The sequence below is a fragment of the Silurus aristotelis genome, assembly GCF_946808225.1.
Source record: "Silurus aristotelis genome assembly, chromosome: 14".
Lineage (NCBI taxonomy): Eukaryota > Metazoa > Chordata > Actinopteri > Siluriformes > Siluridae > Silurus > Silurus aristotelis.
This window is the reverse complement of record NC_139587.1, coordinates 6,304,453-6,318,202: the sequence shown is the minus strand read 5'-3', so window position 1 is coordinate 6,318,202 and position 13,750 is coordinate 6,304,453. Positions and strand designations below refer to the sequence as shown.

Below are 13,750 nucleotides of genomic sequence, written 5' to 3'. Positions count from 1 at the left end.
TTAAATGGTGTTTTTGTTCCCATGTCATCATAAGGGAAAGAAAGAAATACTGTCTATTCAAACCATATACTGTATATACTGTATATCATCTTCTGTTAATGTAAGCATTAATATAATAATATAGCAGCTGTACCATTTATTAGTAATACGATGCAAAATTGATTACAGATGTATATTCTTGTAATTTTTTAATGCATCATAATGGAAAAAAACCCAACAAATTCTCATAATTATTCTGGACTGCATGTTTTTATTAACTGTTAATTTATGACTAATTCTTACGACATACTTATAATGAGAACTATTTGTTGTCCAAATGCTTTTTTAATATTATTTGTTGTATAATTAGGACTGGTCACTATTCAATATAAAAGCTTTGCAGTACAGCATGTGACATTATATAGTATTAGTGTATAACATACAGTATTGAGAAGTTATATGATGAATTATTTCCACTTTATTAGGTGTTATTAGAGTTCATAACGAATCAACACTTATAACAGAGAAGATATCGGTTCAAATAATTATTCTAGGCACAATTATAATGATTTAGGTATTAGGGTTTATCTACATTCTGTTTTTCTATACATCAATTTATTAAAGAAGCAAAACGCAGGTTATATTGTGTGTTTGTATGCGTTTCTTTAGTTGATGATTTTCAAACAAATGTATGCTCCAAATTCAGTGTATTCCCTAACAGAAAGACATCAGTTTCTTGAAATGAGTCAGAAATGTGTAAAACCAGGCTGCATGATCTTACATACAATTACAGAAATCTAATAATAAAAATGATTTGATAAATGTATGTTCTGCTGGAATAAGATTTCTTCCTCAGTTTAAGGTTGCACGCTTTTAAATGACGTGAATTTTTTTAATACCGCCCCAGCTCTAATTCACATCAATACACATCAATATGTACTTCCGTGTTTGCCAGTACGACACAAACAAGTGTGATCAAGAAGGTGATTTATCCCATTTCTCTCCATGCTGAGATACGCACTCATGTAGCGCTTCTTTGTTCTGCTCCTGTCATGTCTCTGTCACATCCTGAATGGGGAACGCAAAGCTTTTTCAAATTGTCACTGATGCCACTGCCAAGGAAGTAAACCTGTCATCCGAGGCTGTGATGTTCAGCAATTCAGAGCACGTGCAGAAATGCCAGCTGAACAGCAGGGTTTTATTCATTCTCTCTTTTTCTCTTTTCTGCCCTCGAAAATGCGGTAAATTAAAAAATAAAGATATTGTATATCTAAATTAATAAATAAATAATTCAATATTTAAAATAACATGTCTCACAGCACCCAAGGAAAAATAAATGAATAAATGAAGAAAAAAAAAAAAAAATAATGAATAAATGAACAGAACTGCCAATTATTTGTTGTGTCTATAAACAAATAAGTGCTCCCGCTGTCCCATAGGTCTCAGACATATTACCTCTGAGCGCTGCTTTCCTCACCCCGTCTCGCTCTCACTCAATAAAGCTAAACACACACCTCGAAGTCCACAATTACCCTGAGCCGAGTAGGAACCAGAGGCAAGGGATGGGGTTGCAAACAGGACATCACCATTCATGTGAATACATGAATCGACTGACATTTGATATGGTGAGTAGCATGGGGTATCGGAGACCTATTCTGGCAGTGGTAAGGCTGTGTGTTGGTGTGGGTGTTCATGTGTGTGTATGTGTGTGAGAGAGAGAGGCAACAGAGTGCACTTCTAACTCGAATAGATGGTGATTGTTTAGCATCGAGTTCCACCAATAACAATGACTGAACCTTTTTTTTAGAGACATCTTTTGTGATCACAGTAATATTCACCCCAGAATGAATGTGAATGTGAATCACCTCAAAGTGAACCCCAGGCTCATTTTTGGACCGACAACCCTCCTTTGTCCGACTTAATCCTGGCATGGCACAATAAAAAAAAGGCATCAATACCACAGTTGTCAAGGAAACATGAGCTGCCACTAATTGCTCATTCAAGAATATGCATGCTAACTAAAAAAAATAAATAAATAAATAAAAAAAGACCATTAATTAGTCCAGAACATATTTGAAAGTAGATTATATACAAAGAAAAGTTTTCTTTTGAGTTTAGCAAGAGCATTGGGTCTATTTTAGGTCTACTGCTGTAGAGCATACTTAATAAAAGCCTTAGAGAAGCCTTCGATAAAGATATATTGTTTTTTTCCAGAACAGTAAGCAAGTCTGAACATTACAAAAAGTAAAACGGTTACAAAACCTTTAAAAGGAAAAGAGTAAATTATAAATACATATAAATCAAAATGGTCAAGGATAAAAACAACGAAAGTTCAAGTTCGAAAAGAATTAAACAGATTCCATATGAAAATCACTTGCAGCCTTTTGCACCAAGAGGATGTTAAATCGATACTAAAAACACACATCGAGTGTGACGACATAAACATGAAGTGCTACATCCATGTCCTTACACAGTAGAATAAAATGAAAAACAATACACGTTTATAGTGGGTACTTCTACCAAGTACGTCTGCCTACAGTGATCATAGCAACTACTTATCATTTACATTTATCTAAGCTGATACCATCATTCAGAGCGGTTTAGAAATATCTCATTTATAAAACAATGCAGTTGTGGGTTAAAGGCCTTATACAATGTAATAGTTGGGATGTGCTGGTATGTGAACTCATGACTTTCTGATCAGAAGTCTAATGTTGTAACCATTGAGCTTCCACTTCCCATAACATTTGGTTTATTCTTTAAGACTATGGTGCATATATGTTGCTTGGCACAACTGTTAAAATCACGTTTAGCAGTTTGTAAATTAAAAGACATGATTTTTCTTTTTTTAAATCAGGCTACAATGAGCTTAGAAACGCTTGGTTAACTGGTGCATTGATGTGGCCTGAATTTTAAGCCATGGAAAGAACATCGAATTTAATCTTTAATAATAAATTGACCTACTCACAAGCTAACATTCTTAAATCTTAAATACAAAAGCAGTATGACAAGAAACAGCAGAATGTTTTAAAACATATATCTATGCCTGCTAATACAAAGAAAAAAGATAATTGCAGCACATTGAACAACACAAGCGCTTTTCAATCTGAAGCAGAGGCTCGTGTTCTGAGTTTGAACAGAAACCAAAACTAATACATCCCGATTGTAGCTGCTTTTCAAGCAAAGCCCTCGATTACAACATGATGCTGCTCAATGATTCAATTAGATCAATTCACCAGGACTGTGTGCTGTGACTTTTTGAAATATGGATTTGAAAATAAGAAAATATATTAGGAAAACCAAAGCATAAACAATTCATTGAACATAAACAACATGGCTGTGTGTCATATTCCAGGAGTGAGTTTTTGTAAAAATGTTAAACATCCAAAAATGCATTAATAAGTATCTGAATTGATTTATTGAGTAAACGGGAATCAAAGAAAAAAAAAAAACATCGGAAATTATACCAACACAGAAATTTATGTCGATTTCTCATATATAAAATTGTATTTATTTTTATTGTTCAAGGTACATTCTATTTCAAACAATCATTAACTTAACAATATCTTAAATAAGGACTGAATAATATATATTTCTTTCTTTTCTGAAACGTAAAACTGGTCTCTCCGTAATATTAACTCGAGCGGACAAAGTAAAATTGTCAAGCTAATATGATTGAGCATAATAATATTGCACATGGAGTGTGATATGATTCTGACCAAATCAGTAGCAAAAACACACTGAATTTTAAAGATAATGTGAAAATGCACAGTCCTTCTTTAAAAAAAAAAAAAGAGAGAGAGAGAAATAAATTAAAGAAACAATAACGATCTACACGCCTTCGGCCTAATTCTTAATTTTGTATCCCGTAGCACAATCGTAAAAAAATTCAGAATCATATCACGTTAATGCACACTTATTTTGGTTGCATATTGTTAAAAAAAATTTCTTTGACAAAATATTCATGGGCTATAAGATCGTTGGACTTGATACGCTATGAGGCATTACCTCTTGTGATGTAATAGTGAAAGTGACATCACTATCACTAGCTCCTATGCTCAGGTTAGCAGTAAATTACATTGGGACACATTGTCGAAACAGAAACGCTTGATTTACTTGTTCAGAGCAGAGCTCAAAACACTTGTAGCATTCAAAAGAAGTCCCCTGTAATCTTAAATAGTACCAATAACCTTTAAATAGTCCTGCATAGAAAAATAAATTAAATATGAAGTAAGTAATCTACCAATTAACAGGTGACAGTGGTGTTCAGTGTTTTTGTCCTTTTTGAGTTTGTTGTTGTTTCCTTGAATCCGTGTATGTATCGATGGGATTGTTCTTTTCTTTTCTTTTTTTTTTTCTTTTCTTTTTTTTCATTTTAAAAACTGTCTCACAAATACAAATAATGTCGACTTACAAAATAAATCAGATACGCTTACATGGCAAGCAGCTATGGAGATCTTTTCTTGGGTTTTTTGAATGTCCTGTCATGTGCCGTACCCAAAAACTTCAAGAGGAAATCACATTTCGTTAAAACAAATTTTAAATGGCTCCTTTACAGAAACAACAGACGGAATCATCCGGATTGTTAACGATGTCAGAACTGTCAGTGCTTTCAGTTCGGTTACAACTGAATCCACCGGTTTCAAGGCCCCGAAAAAGAAAAGTGTCAAATTAAAATCCGAAAAAAGACAGTACTCTGGGGGATTCCGAAACGTTCATGCTTGCGCCCAGCTTGCCAATCTTCGACTCCATTTCATTTTGTCTTCCAAAGCACCCTAAAAATACTTCCAACCAAAAACAATGAACAAAGGGTCAATATGCAATACACTCATCATACCTTTTTTTTTTTTTTTTTTTTTTTTTTTTTTTTTAATGACCCAAAAAATTTGTTTTAAAAAAAAAAAATGTAAAAAGCATCTGATAATTCAAACAAAAGTAGGAATCTCATGGAACCAATTTCATTAGCAGCAATCTACACTTGTTTATAAGATACTCTATAACCTCTCTTAAAGACTAATCTTATATATATTTTTTTTTTATACTTTATAATGGCATCATCACTTTGAAAAAATAAGAATATTCGAACTTACACAAACACCAATTCTAAGTTATATTTTTTTTGTGTGGAATGAAATCTGTGTCCAGTATTCCATGGGTCATGAATATATATAGATTTTTTTTTTCCATAAGGCACTTTTTTTTTTTCGTGTAAGTAAGGGGCACGTGAAGATGAGAGGGCTAAAATTTACTGAGGGCTGTCTGTTCCTCTAGAACTTGAAGATAGTCAGGGGTCCCTTGAAGTTTTGCTTTTAGTTCATAATATTCACTTTTACGCTGCTCAACAATTATCTTACTGTGGTTTCCCCCTATCAAAGACTTTTTTGTTTTTTTGTCATGTGGTTTCTCGGGGTAACGGATCTCAAAGCCACTCACCCCTATACTGTTGAAATCCTTTTTGTTGTCCAAGTAGTTGTGTAGGAACAGACTGGACTCTCTGCCAGGTAGGAACTCATCCAGCTCGTCGATGGTACTTAATCGTTTCCTGGGGTCCAGCGTTAGAGAGTCCTTGTCGCTGTCCGCGCTGTTGCGTAAGAACATTTTTGCTCTCTGGGAATCAGCAAACTTGAAGCCGGCATCTGAGTCTCTCATTCCACAAGTGTGGGCTTTGCTCATGTGCTCAATGGTCTGCGGGATGAAGGTCTCGCCGCCCAGGTCATCATTCTTCCCGCATTTGTGGTTGTGCCTCCGTAGCTGGAGTTGCATTGAGCCACACTCCTGGTTGCCAAGCCCCTCCTGCCTTCCAGCCGGCTTTTTGTTTCGTCTTAGCACAAAGATCAGCAAGCAGAAAGCGACGAACACTGTGAGGATCAGGACCACCAGGATACTTAAAATCATGATTGACAGAGGCACTGGCCCACTAGGAGGTGCTTTGCCAACTCCAGCAGGTGACATTGATGTGGCCAGGGGGGTTGAACTAGTCAGGATAAAAGGGGGCCTGGCTATTAGCTTAGGGCACAGGATCTCGTTTTTCAGCTCGCGCAGCTCAGTGTTTGCAAACTGCACTGGGGATGCACATCTGACCTCCTTGGCAGCCACCCCCTCATTCAGCTTTTCCAACCACAGTTTCAAAGCCACTAAATCACATGAGCATTCCCAAGGATTGCCTTCAAGATCTATCTGTGTGAGGGATTTGAGCTGGTCCAGCACGCCACTCACAGGCAAAGTCATGAAGTGATTGTTCTTTAGATTCAATCGAGCGAGAGGCACTCCAGCAAAAATATAAGCGGGGAGGCTTCGGAGCACGTTGTTGTTTAAATACAAAAGCTGCAAATTTGGCATGGAGTCAAACGTCCCTGCTAACACCTCCTTTATAGCATTGTATTCCAGATACAAATACTGGAGGTTGCTGAGGCCAAGGAACATTTCCGGGTGTAGCTGTTCAAGCTGATTGCCATTAAGGTATAGCCTGCGGAGGTTGGTCAGATTTCCGAACACGCCTTTTTGAACAGTGGATATTTGATTACTGCCCAGGTGTAAGAGATCTAATCCTTCAAACCCCTGAAAGTCAGTGGGGCTGATATTTCTAATGTAATTACCACTGAGGTGCAATTTCTTGGAATTAGGAGGTCTCAGTGTAAGATCAGCTAGGCTCTGGATGTTTCTTTCCTGACAACTTACGCTGATGCCAAAATCAGATGGATGAGCTTTGCAAGTGCAAGGTTGAGGACAGGAAAGTGGTGGAATTCGGGTCTGGTAGGACACAATTTGGCCATTTTTACCCACTGGAATACCAGCAACAATCCCATTCCCATAGATTTTGGAAGGGTTTGTAGTTTTTGGTGCTTTGGTAGCCGAGGGCGCAATTGTTGATGGTGCAATGTTTAATATGGTGTGTCCAGCATCTGGCTGGGAAGGGGGCATCCTTACATCAAAGTCACTGCCAACTCCCAAAGGGCATAGTTCTTGTTTATTGGTCTCTTTCAAAAGTCGACCATATAGGTCACTAGGAGTCTCACATATAGCCTCTCCAATGAAAATGTTATAGGGCATGTTCTCCAGCCAAGCTTTCAGAGGTAACAAATCACAGGTGCAATTCCACGGGTTGTCGTCCAATTGCAATTCCACTATCCTTCCGATGTGCTCCAAAACTCCAAGATATGGGAGCTTCTGTATCCTGTTACCGCGTATATCCAAGTGTGTGAGGGAGGCAAAGCGGAATATGTTCTCAGGCAGGCTCTGTATAAGATTGTCATTTAGAATTACAACCTTTAGCTTATGCAATTTGTTGAAGGCTCCCTTCTCAATATACTTGATTAAATTGTAGTCGGCCTGGAGGTATTCCAAGTTTTCGATCCCCCGGAAAGTGTCAGCCCGGAGCTCTTTTAATTCATTGTTGTTTAAGTGCAACTGTTTTAATGCACTGAGTCCCATGAAGGCCCCTCCCTCGATGTTCTGCAGCTTGTTGTTTCCCAGATGAAGCGAGACTGCGTGCGTGAAATTCAGAAAAGTGTTGGGGTAAAGAATGTACAAAAGGTTTTTCTGGAAATTCAGATGGTAGAGGCTGGATTGTGGAGGGAGCAGCTGCGTTGGCCTGTACACAGTTATTTTCTCACAGTTCACATAGAGGACGTTCTCAATGGACATGCAGGAGCAGGCACTGCAGGTCTCGGCTGAGAGTTCGGTATCCGAGTCAGAAAATGCACTCGATACGGAAAAGGCCAAAAGAACAAGCAGCAGCATTTTTGCCTTTTTAAAATTCCCCAGAAAACCATTTAGCAACCTTAGAGGAGGGGAGAACAAAACATAAAATCAAAACAAGTATGGTCTTGGCACATTTTCTCTTTCTTTCTTTCTTTCTTTCTTTCTTTCTTTCTTTCTTTCTTTCTTTCTTTCTTTTTCTACACTGCAACATGAAAAGATTGCATATAAGCACTGTTTTAGAATCCTCACTCCTCTTCTGCATGTACAAGTTTTAAAAATTTGCCTTGGCTTGCTGTCGAGAAATCGACCGGGACATACATTGGAGACCTCAGCTAGAGATCTAAAGAGCTCAGCTAGATAAAAAACCGATGTCTCAGTTAATGTAATAAGACTTCAAATCTAATATATACTAAGATCTATCTCCAGATCAAACCAATACAAATAACTAGATGAATTCAAAACCCAATTTAAAAGACAAAAAAAAAAAAAAACCTCCTCACATGTATTGAGGGCATCATTATAATGCAGGGTGGACCAGAACAGCTAAGCAAAATTGATATGCTAGTACTAATAGTCTTGCGAAAAAAATTCTCGACTGATTCCCGTGCGCAAACGATCGGTTCCGAATAACCGGGAGGAAAAAAAACTCACCCGCAGCGTTCGAAATATCGCCTTTTCTCCAGAAGACACCGCACTTTGCTCGGGACCTGGGGAATTTGTCCATTCAGGCTCCAATTTCAGCCTTTGCGTCTCTTCCAGTCAGCCTCCACTTGTCCTGAACGCACATTCTGCCATTAATCCCCGAGACAGAGGAGCACTTGAGGGGCATAGCAAAATGAAAATGAGAAATAAATGGAGAAAAAGCGCTCAGGAGGACAAATTCAGCAGCAAAGCCAGCGGAGGTCTGCTGGAAAGCGCATCTCTGCGTGGACTCTGCTGGGCAAATCGCACCGGCATTCTTCGGTTCTTACGCAAAGAAAGGCCAAAAGGAGAAGGGACGTTGAGGATCGGATCTCCCTTTCAGCTGCCAACTACCACCACCACCACCCCCCCTCTCCACCCAGAACAGTTCCGGAGTGTTCAAAGATGTTCTTGATTTCTCCTAAGCCCTGACAAACGCTCAACTCGCGCTCCTCCAAACGATGCGCTTCGGTTTGTCTGCGAAAAAGCGAAGCGAGAAGCAGCAGCGCGCTCCCATCTTCAGCGAAAGCAGATGCAGAGGATGAATAATTCAGTTTTAGTCCCGGCGTAGTTCAGCAATAAATGAAAAAATTGAAAAAGGGGGAGAAAAAAGAGAAAAAAGGAAAGAGAGGAAAGAGAAAGCTCCAAGATTTGAGAAGCAACGAAACTCGATTTGAAACGAGTTCTTGTTCCTGCGCGCAGACTTTGGTGGAATAAGGACGCCAGCGCGCGTCAGAGAGCGAGTATTCCATCCACACCGCGGTGCGTTTGCGCACGGTGAAGGAAAGCAGAGGAGAGGAGGGGAGGAAGAGGGAGAGGAGAGAGGGAATGCAGAGAGATGGAGAGATGTGGAGGAGGAGGAGGAGGAAGATGGGGTGGGGGTTGGGTGGGTGAGCGATAGGATGATAGGGCGCACTATAGCCCCCAAGTTTAACCACCCCAAAGCAAAGTCGGGGATGTTTTCTTTAAATCTTTGAATGTTGTAAAAAAAAAAATAATAATAATAAAAAAAAAAAAATATATATATATATATATATATATATATATATATATATATATATATATATATATATATATATATATATATATATATATATATATAGTAATAATAAAAATATTAAAAAGGGATTGAAAAAAAGAGAGCGAGAGAAAAAATAAATCTGTGCGATGCGTAATTTCTGGATACGCCGTTTGCGCACCGGTTGCTTTACCGTCATTATTTTTTATACGTATTTTTTTTTTCTATTTTCTAAAAATTAGATATTGTGTGATTGCCTTTTCTGTGTGCTCCGCAAATCCAAGGAGACATGTCCACATAAAGCCCTTGTGACTGATGTAAGTGAAGATGACAAACTGCAGGTGGTCGCTATACCACTCTCACAGATTCCCGATAGAGGTGCATGGCAGGACTGTTACACGTGTGGACTGAAGGACATGATGAAGAAGATGAAGATGAAGAAGAAGAAGAGAAGAAGAAGAAGAAGAACAAGTAGATAAAAAAAAAAAAAAATAGAGGGATAGAAATAAAGTCCCATAGTAAATAAATAAATAAATAAATAAATAAATAAAAAAATAAAAAAATAAATAAATAAATTTAGCATGCAAGAAGATGGCTCAGTATGAGTATTCTCTTTTGGAGTGGGTTAAGGTTGAATATAGACGGGGATAAAAGCTAAAATAGTGCCCCCATCTGGCACAAAAGCGAATCCTACCACCCATGAATCATCTGGGTTGTCGATAGTAGGTTATATCAGCTTATATAAGTTCCTTGGCAGTCCTTTACATCACATACATGGCCGTAATATTAATTAATTTTATTATTTTTAGAAGGTGGCATCCTTTCAATGAAATATAACCACAACAGTCATTCCTTCTTGCAAACAAACAGGCACACACACACACACACACACACACACACACACACACACACACACACACACACACACACTGAAGCACACACATAGAACACACAATGATGCACACCCAGTTAATGGCTTTGTAAAAATCGAAAAGCAGAGAACAACTGTCTGGCAAGTGATTGCAATGCTCTTTTTTTTTAAGACTCGTGAAGGCAGGCTTCAGATCCAACTGCTCCTGTGAGGGAAGTTGCTGAGGCGTGCAGGGTACAGTAGCAAAAACAGCAAATTTCTCTTTGACAAAAGGAAGTAAAATATCAAAATAGAATATCCCCCCCTTCTGTAGCTGTGCAGCCAGGCACTTTAGAAATATATATATATATATATATATATATATATATATATATATATATATATATATATATATATATATATATATATAAAATAAAATGCACATTCTTTGTGCTGATAAGGGCTTGATGAACTTCAGCGTTGACACCCAGTGTTCAGCATTGAAGCGACAGCATTCTTTTGGCAAACACAGGGAAGTTGTGGTTGTCGTTTTCCCTCTCTTGGGTTTCGGCCTTTGATATGCTAAGCAGCTGCTTATTTATAACAAGCGAAAGAAAGAAAAAATAATAATAATAAATCACACACCAAAACAGATAAGATGGTAAGTAGTGGTGACATTATTTTGTTGTTGATGCTTGTTTTGATCTTGGCTTGTTTGTGATTTTTATATATATATACTGGGTCTATTTTATTATTTTGTTTACACCCAGCAGACTTCCCCAAGAGAGTTTCAGGCCTTACCTGGGATTCTTCAAGGGTCAGAACATTTGCAAGTCTCTGAAATATCATTTTATAGTCATTTTTATTTTCTGCTGCTTAAAGCCGATTATTAGGTCATTCAAAAATTTGATAAGGGGTGTGGTGGATGCTGGGAGAACTGGGCATAAGTAGTATTGTCACAGATTGAAAGAAAGACACACACTGTCTTTTGCGATGCACCGTACACTCATATAGTCACTCTGGACAGTTTAGAGACATCAATGCACCAATGATATGCTTTTTGGGAGTTGGAAGAAAACCAGATGAAACCTATAAGCGGACAACATGTAGGAAAATGTCACAAATGTGCACAGACAGTAGTCGAAGTTGGTTCAAAGCCTCGTAGAAGATAGCAACATCATACAAGTGTATATTGCTTAATATGGACAATCTACAAGGCTCCCTATAAAAGTATCAACATTTTTGGTCCTGATTGAGATTCGAAATTAAATTAAACATTTTTGCTTGTTTGTTGTCACCGATGTACCCTTCTGATATACTCTTCCTCGTCCTGAGATTGCAGCAATCTTATGCTAATTAGTTCCATTTTGTACTAAGTGTCCTTAAGTACTTAATGGATTATCTTAAGGCTCCATATCTGTGCACACTTAAGCATTCCCTGGGGTCTCACACTAGAGTATTGCAGATTTCTTTGTATATGAGCCATTTCTTTTCCTTTTTTATTTCTCGCTCACTTGCTATTTTCGTGTCAATAAATACAGTGAGGAAAATAAGTATTTGAACACCCTGCTATTTTGCAAGTTCTCCCACTTAGAAATCATGGAGGGGTCTGAAATTGTCATCGTAGGTGCATGTCCACTGTGAGAGACATAATCTAAAAAAAAAAAATCCAGAAATCACAATGTATGATTTTTAAACTATTTATTTGTATGATACAGCTGCAAATAAGTATTTGAACACCTGAGAAAGTGAATGTTAATATTTGGTACAGTAGCCTTTGTTTGCAATTACAGAGGTCAAACGTTTCCTGTAGTTTTTCACCAGGTTTGCACACACTGTAGGAGGGATTTTGGCCCACTCCTCCACACAGATCTTCTCTAGATCAGTCAGGTTTCTGGCCTGTCGCTGAGAAACACGGAGTTTGAGCTCCCTCCAAAGATTCTCTATTAGGTTTAGGTCTGGAGACTGGCTAGGCCATGCCAGAACCTTGATATGCTTCTTACAGGGCCACGCCTTGGTTATCCTGGCTGTGTGCTTCGGGTCATTGTCATGTTGGAAGACCCAGCCTTGACCCATCTTCAATGCTCTAACTGAGGGAAGGAAGTTGTTCCCCAAAATCTCACAATACATGGCCCCGGTCATCCTCTCCTTAATACAGTGCAGTCGCCCTGTCCCATGTGCAGAAAAACACCCCAAAGCATGATGCTACCACCCCCATGCTTCACAGTAGGGATGGTGTTCTTGGGATGGTACTCATCATTCTTCTTCCTCCAAACACGTTTAGTGGAATTATGACCCAAAAGTTCTATTTTGGTCTCATCTGACCACATGACTTTCTCCCATGACTCCTCTGGATCATCCAAATGGTCATTGGCAAACTTAAGACGTGCCTGGACATGTGCTGGTTTAAGCAGGGGAACCTTCCGTGCCATGCATGATTTCAAACCATGACGTCTTAGTGTATTACCAACAGTAACCTTGGAAATGGTGGTCCCAGCTCTTTTCAGGTCATTGACCAGCTCCTCCCGTGTAGTTCTGGGCTGATTTCTCACCTTCCTTAGGATCACTGAGACCCCACGAGGTGCGATCTTGCATGGAGCCCCAGTCTGAGGGAGATTGACAGTCATGTTTAGCTTCTTCCATTTTCTAATTATTGCTCCAACAGTGGACCTTTTTTCACCAAGCTGCTTGGCAATTTCCCCGTAGCCCTTTCCAGCCTTGTGGAGGTGTACAATTTTGTCTCTAGTGCCTTTGGACAGCTCTTTGGTCTTGGCCATGTTAGTAGTTGGATTCTTACTGATTGTATGGGGTGGACAGGGGTCTTTATGCAGCTAACGACCTCAAACAGGTGCATGTAAATTAGGATAATAAATGTAGTGGAGGTGGACATTTTAAAGGCGGACTAACAGGTCTTTAAGTGTCAGAATTCTAGCTGATAGACAGGTGTTCAAATACTTATTTGCAGCCGTGTCATACAAATAAATAGTTTAAAAATCATATATTGTGATTTCTGGATTTTTTTTTTTAGATTATGTCTCTCACAGTGGACATGCACCTACAATGACCATTTCAGACCCCTTCATGATTTCTAAGTGGGAGAACTTGCAAAATAGAAGGGTGTTCAAATACTTATTTTCCTCACTGTAAGTGCGCCTGTGCAACCATGTGTGCAGGAATAAAGTAGGGGAAGGGGATATCCTGCCCCATTCTTCCTTCCAACCCAGTCTTCCTTCACCAGGTTTGCAATTTTTTGCTAATGCAATGCAAATATTGTTCTAGTCATAAGAAATAAAAGTAAACAACACATTCATGGCTCGGTTTACTCTCTAAATGCAGGACAAGACTTCACCCTGGCCATCATTGAAGTTAATGCAATTTAGTTGTATTTAAATACGAGACTCATTAAATGTTTTGCCAAGTTAGAGCCAAGGCGACAATAAAAGCTACAGAAGGAGACAAAAAGCAAGCCGTTTCAGTGCAGGCTAGGCGGTTACTACATTATTTATTTAAATTTTAACAAT

The 13,750-nt window shown here is 38.6% G+C and overlaps 1 protein-coding gene across 2 annotated transcripts; it reads right to left on the bottom strand.

Annotated features, from left to right (window-relative positions):
* Nucleotides 1-4,268: 4,268 nt before the first annotated feature.
* slitrk4 (SLIT and NTRK-like family, member 4) lies at nucleotides 4,269-9,356 on the bottom strand. 2 transcript variants are annotated; one of them, XM_083561484.1, is made up of 3 exons: nucleotides 8,332-9,168; nucleotides 5,413-7,759; nucleotides 4,269-4,763 (listed from the first exon to the last, which is right to left on the bottom strand). In XM_083561484.1, exons 2-3 carry the CDS (start codon nucleotides 7,717-7,719, stop codon nucleotides 4,755-4,757), a joined length of 2,316 nt encoding a protein of 771 aa, XP_083417610.1. In that variant the 5' UTR covers nucleotides 7,720-7,759; nucleotides 8,332-9,168; the 3' UTR covers nucleotides 4,269-4,754. The 2 variants fall into 2 exon arrangements, with proteins under 2 accessions (XP_083417610.1, XP_083417609.1); XM_083561483.1 differs by having other exon boundaries at nucleotides 4,269-7,759; nucleotides 8,332-9,356.
* Between the last annotated feature and the right edge of the window lie 4,394 nt (nucleotides 9,357-13,750).

Bases quoted from the DNA above. Each gene is read 5' to 3' on its own strand.
- slitrk4 (XM_083561483.1), bottom strand. From the start codon at position 7,719: ATGCTGCTGCTTGTTCTTTTGGCCTTTTCCGTATCGAGTGCATTTTCT.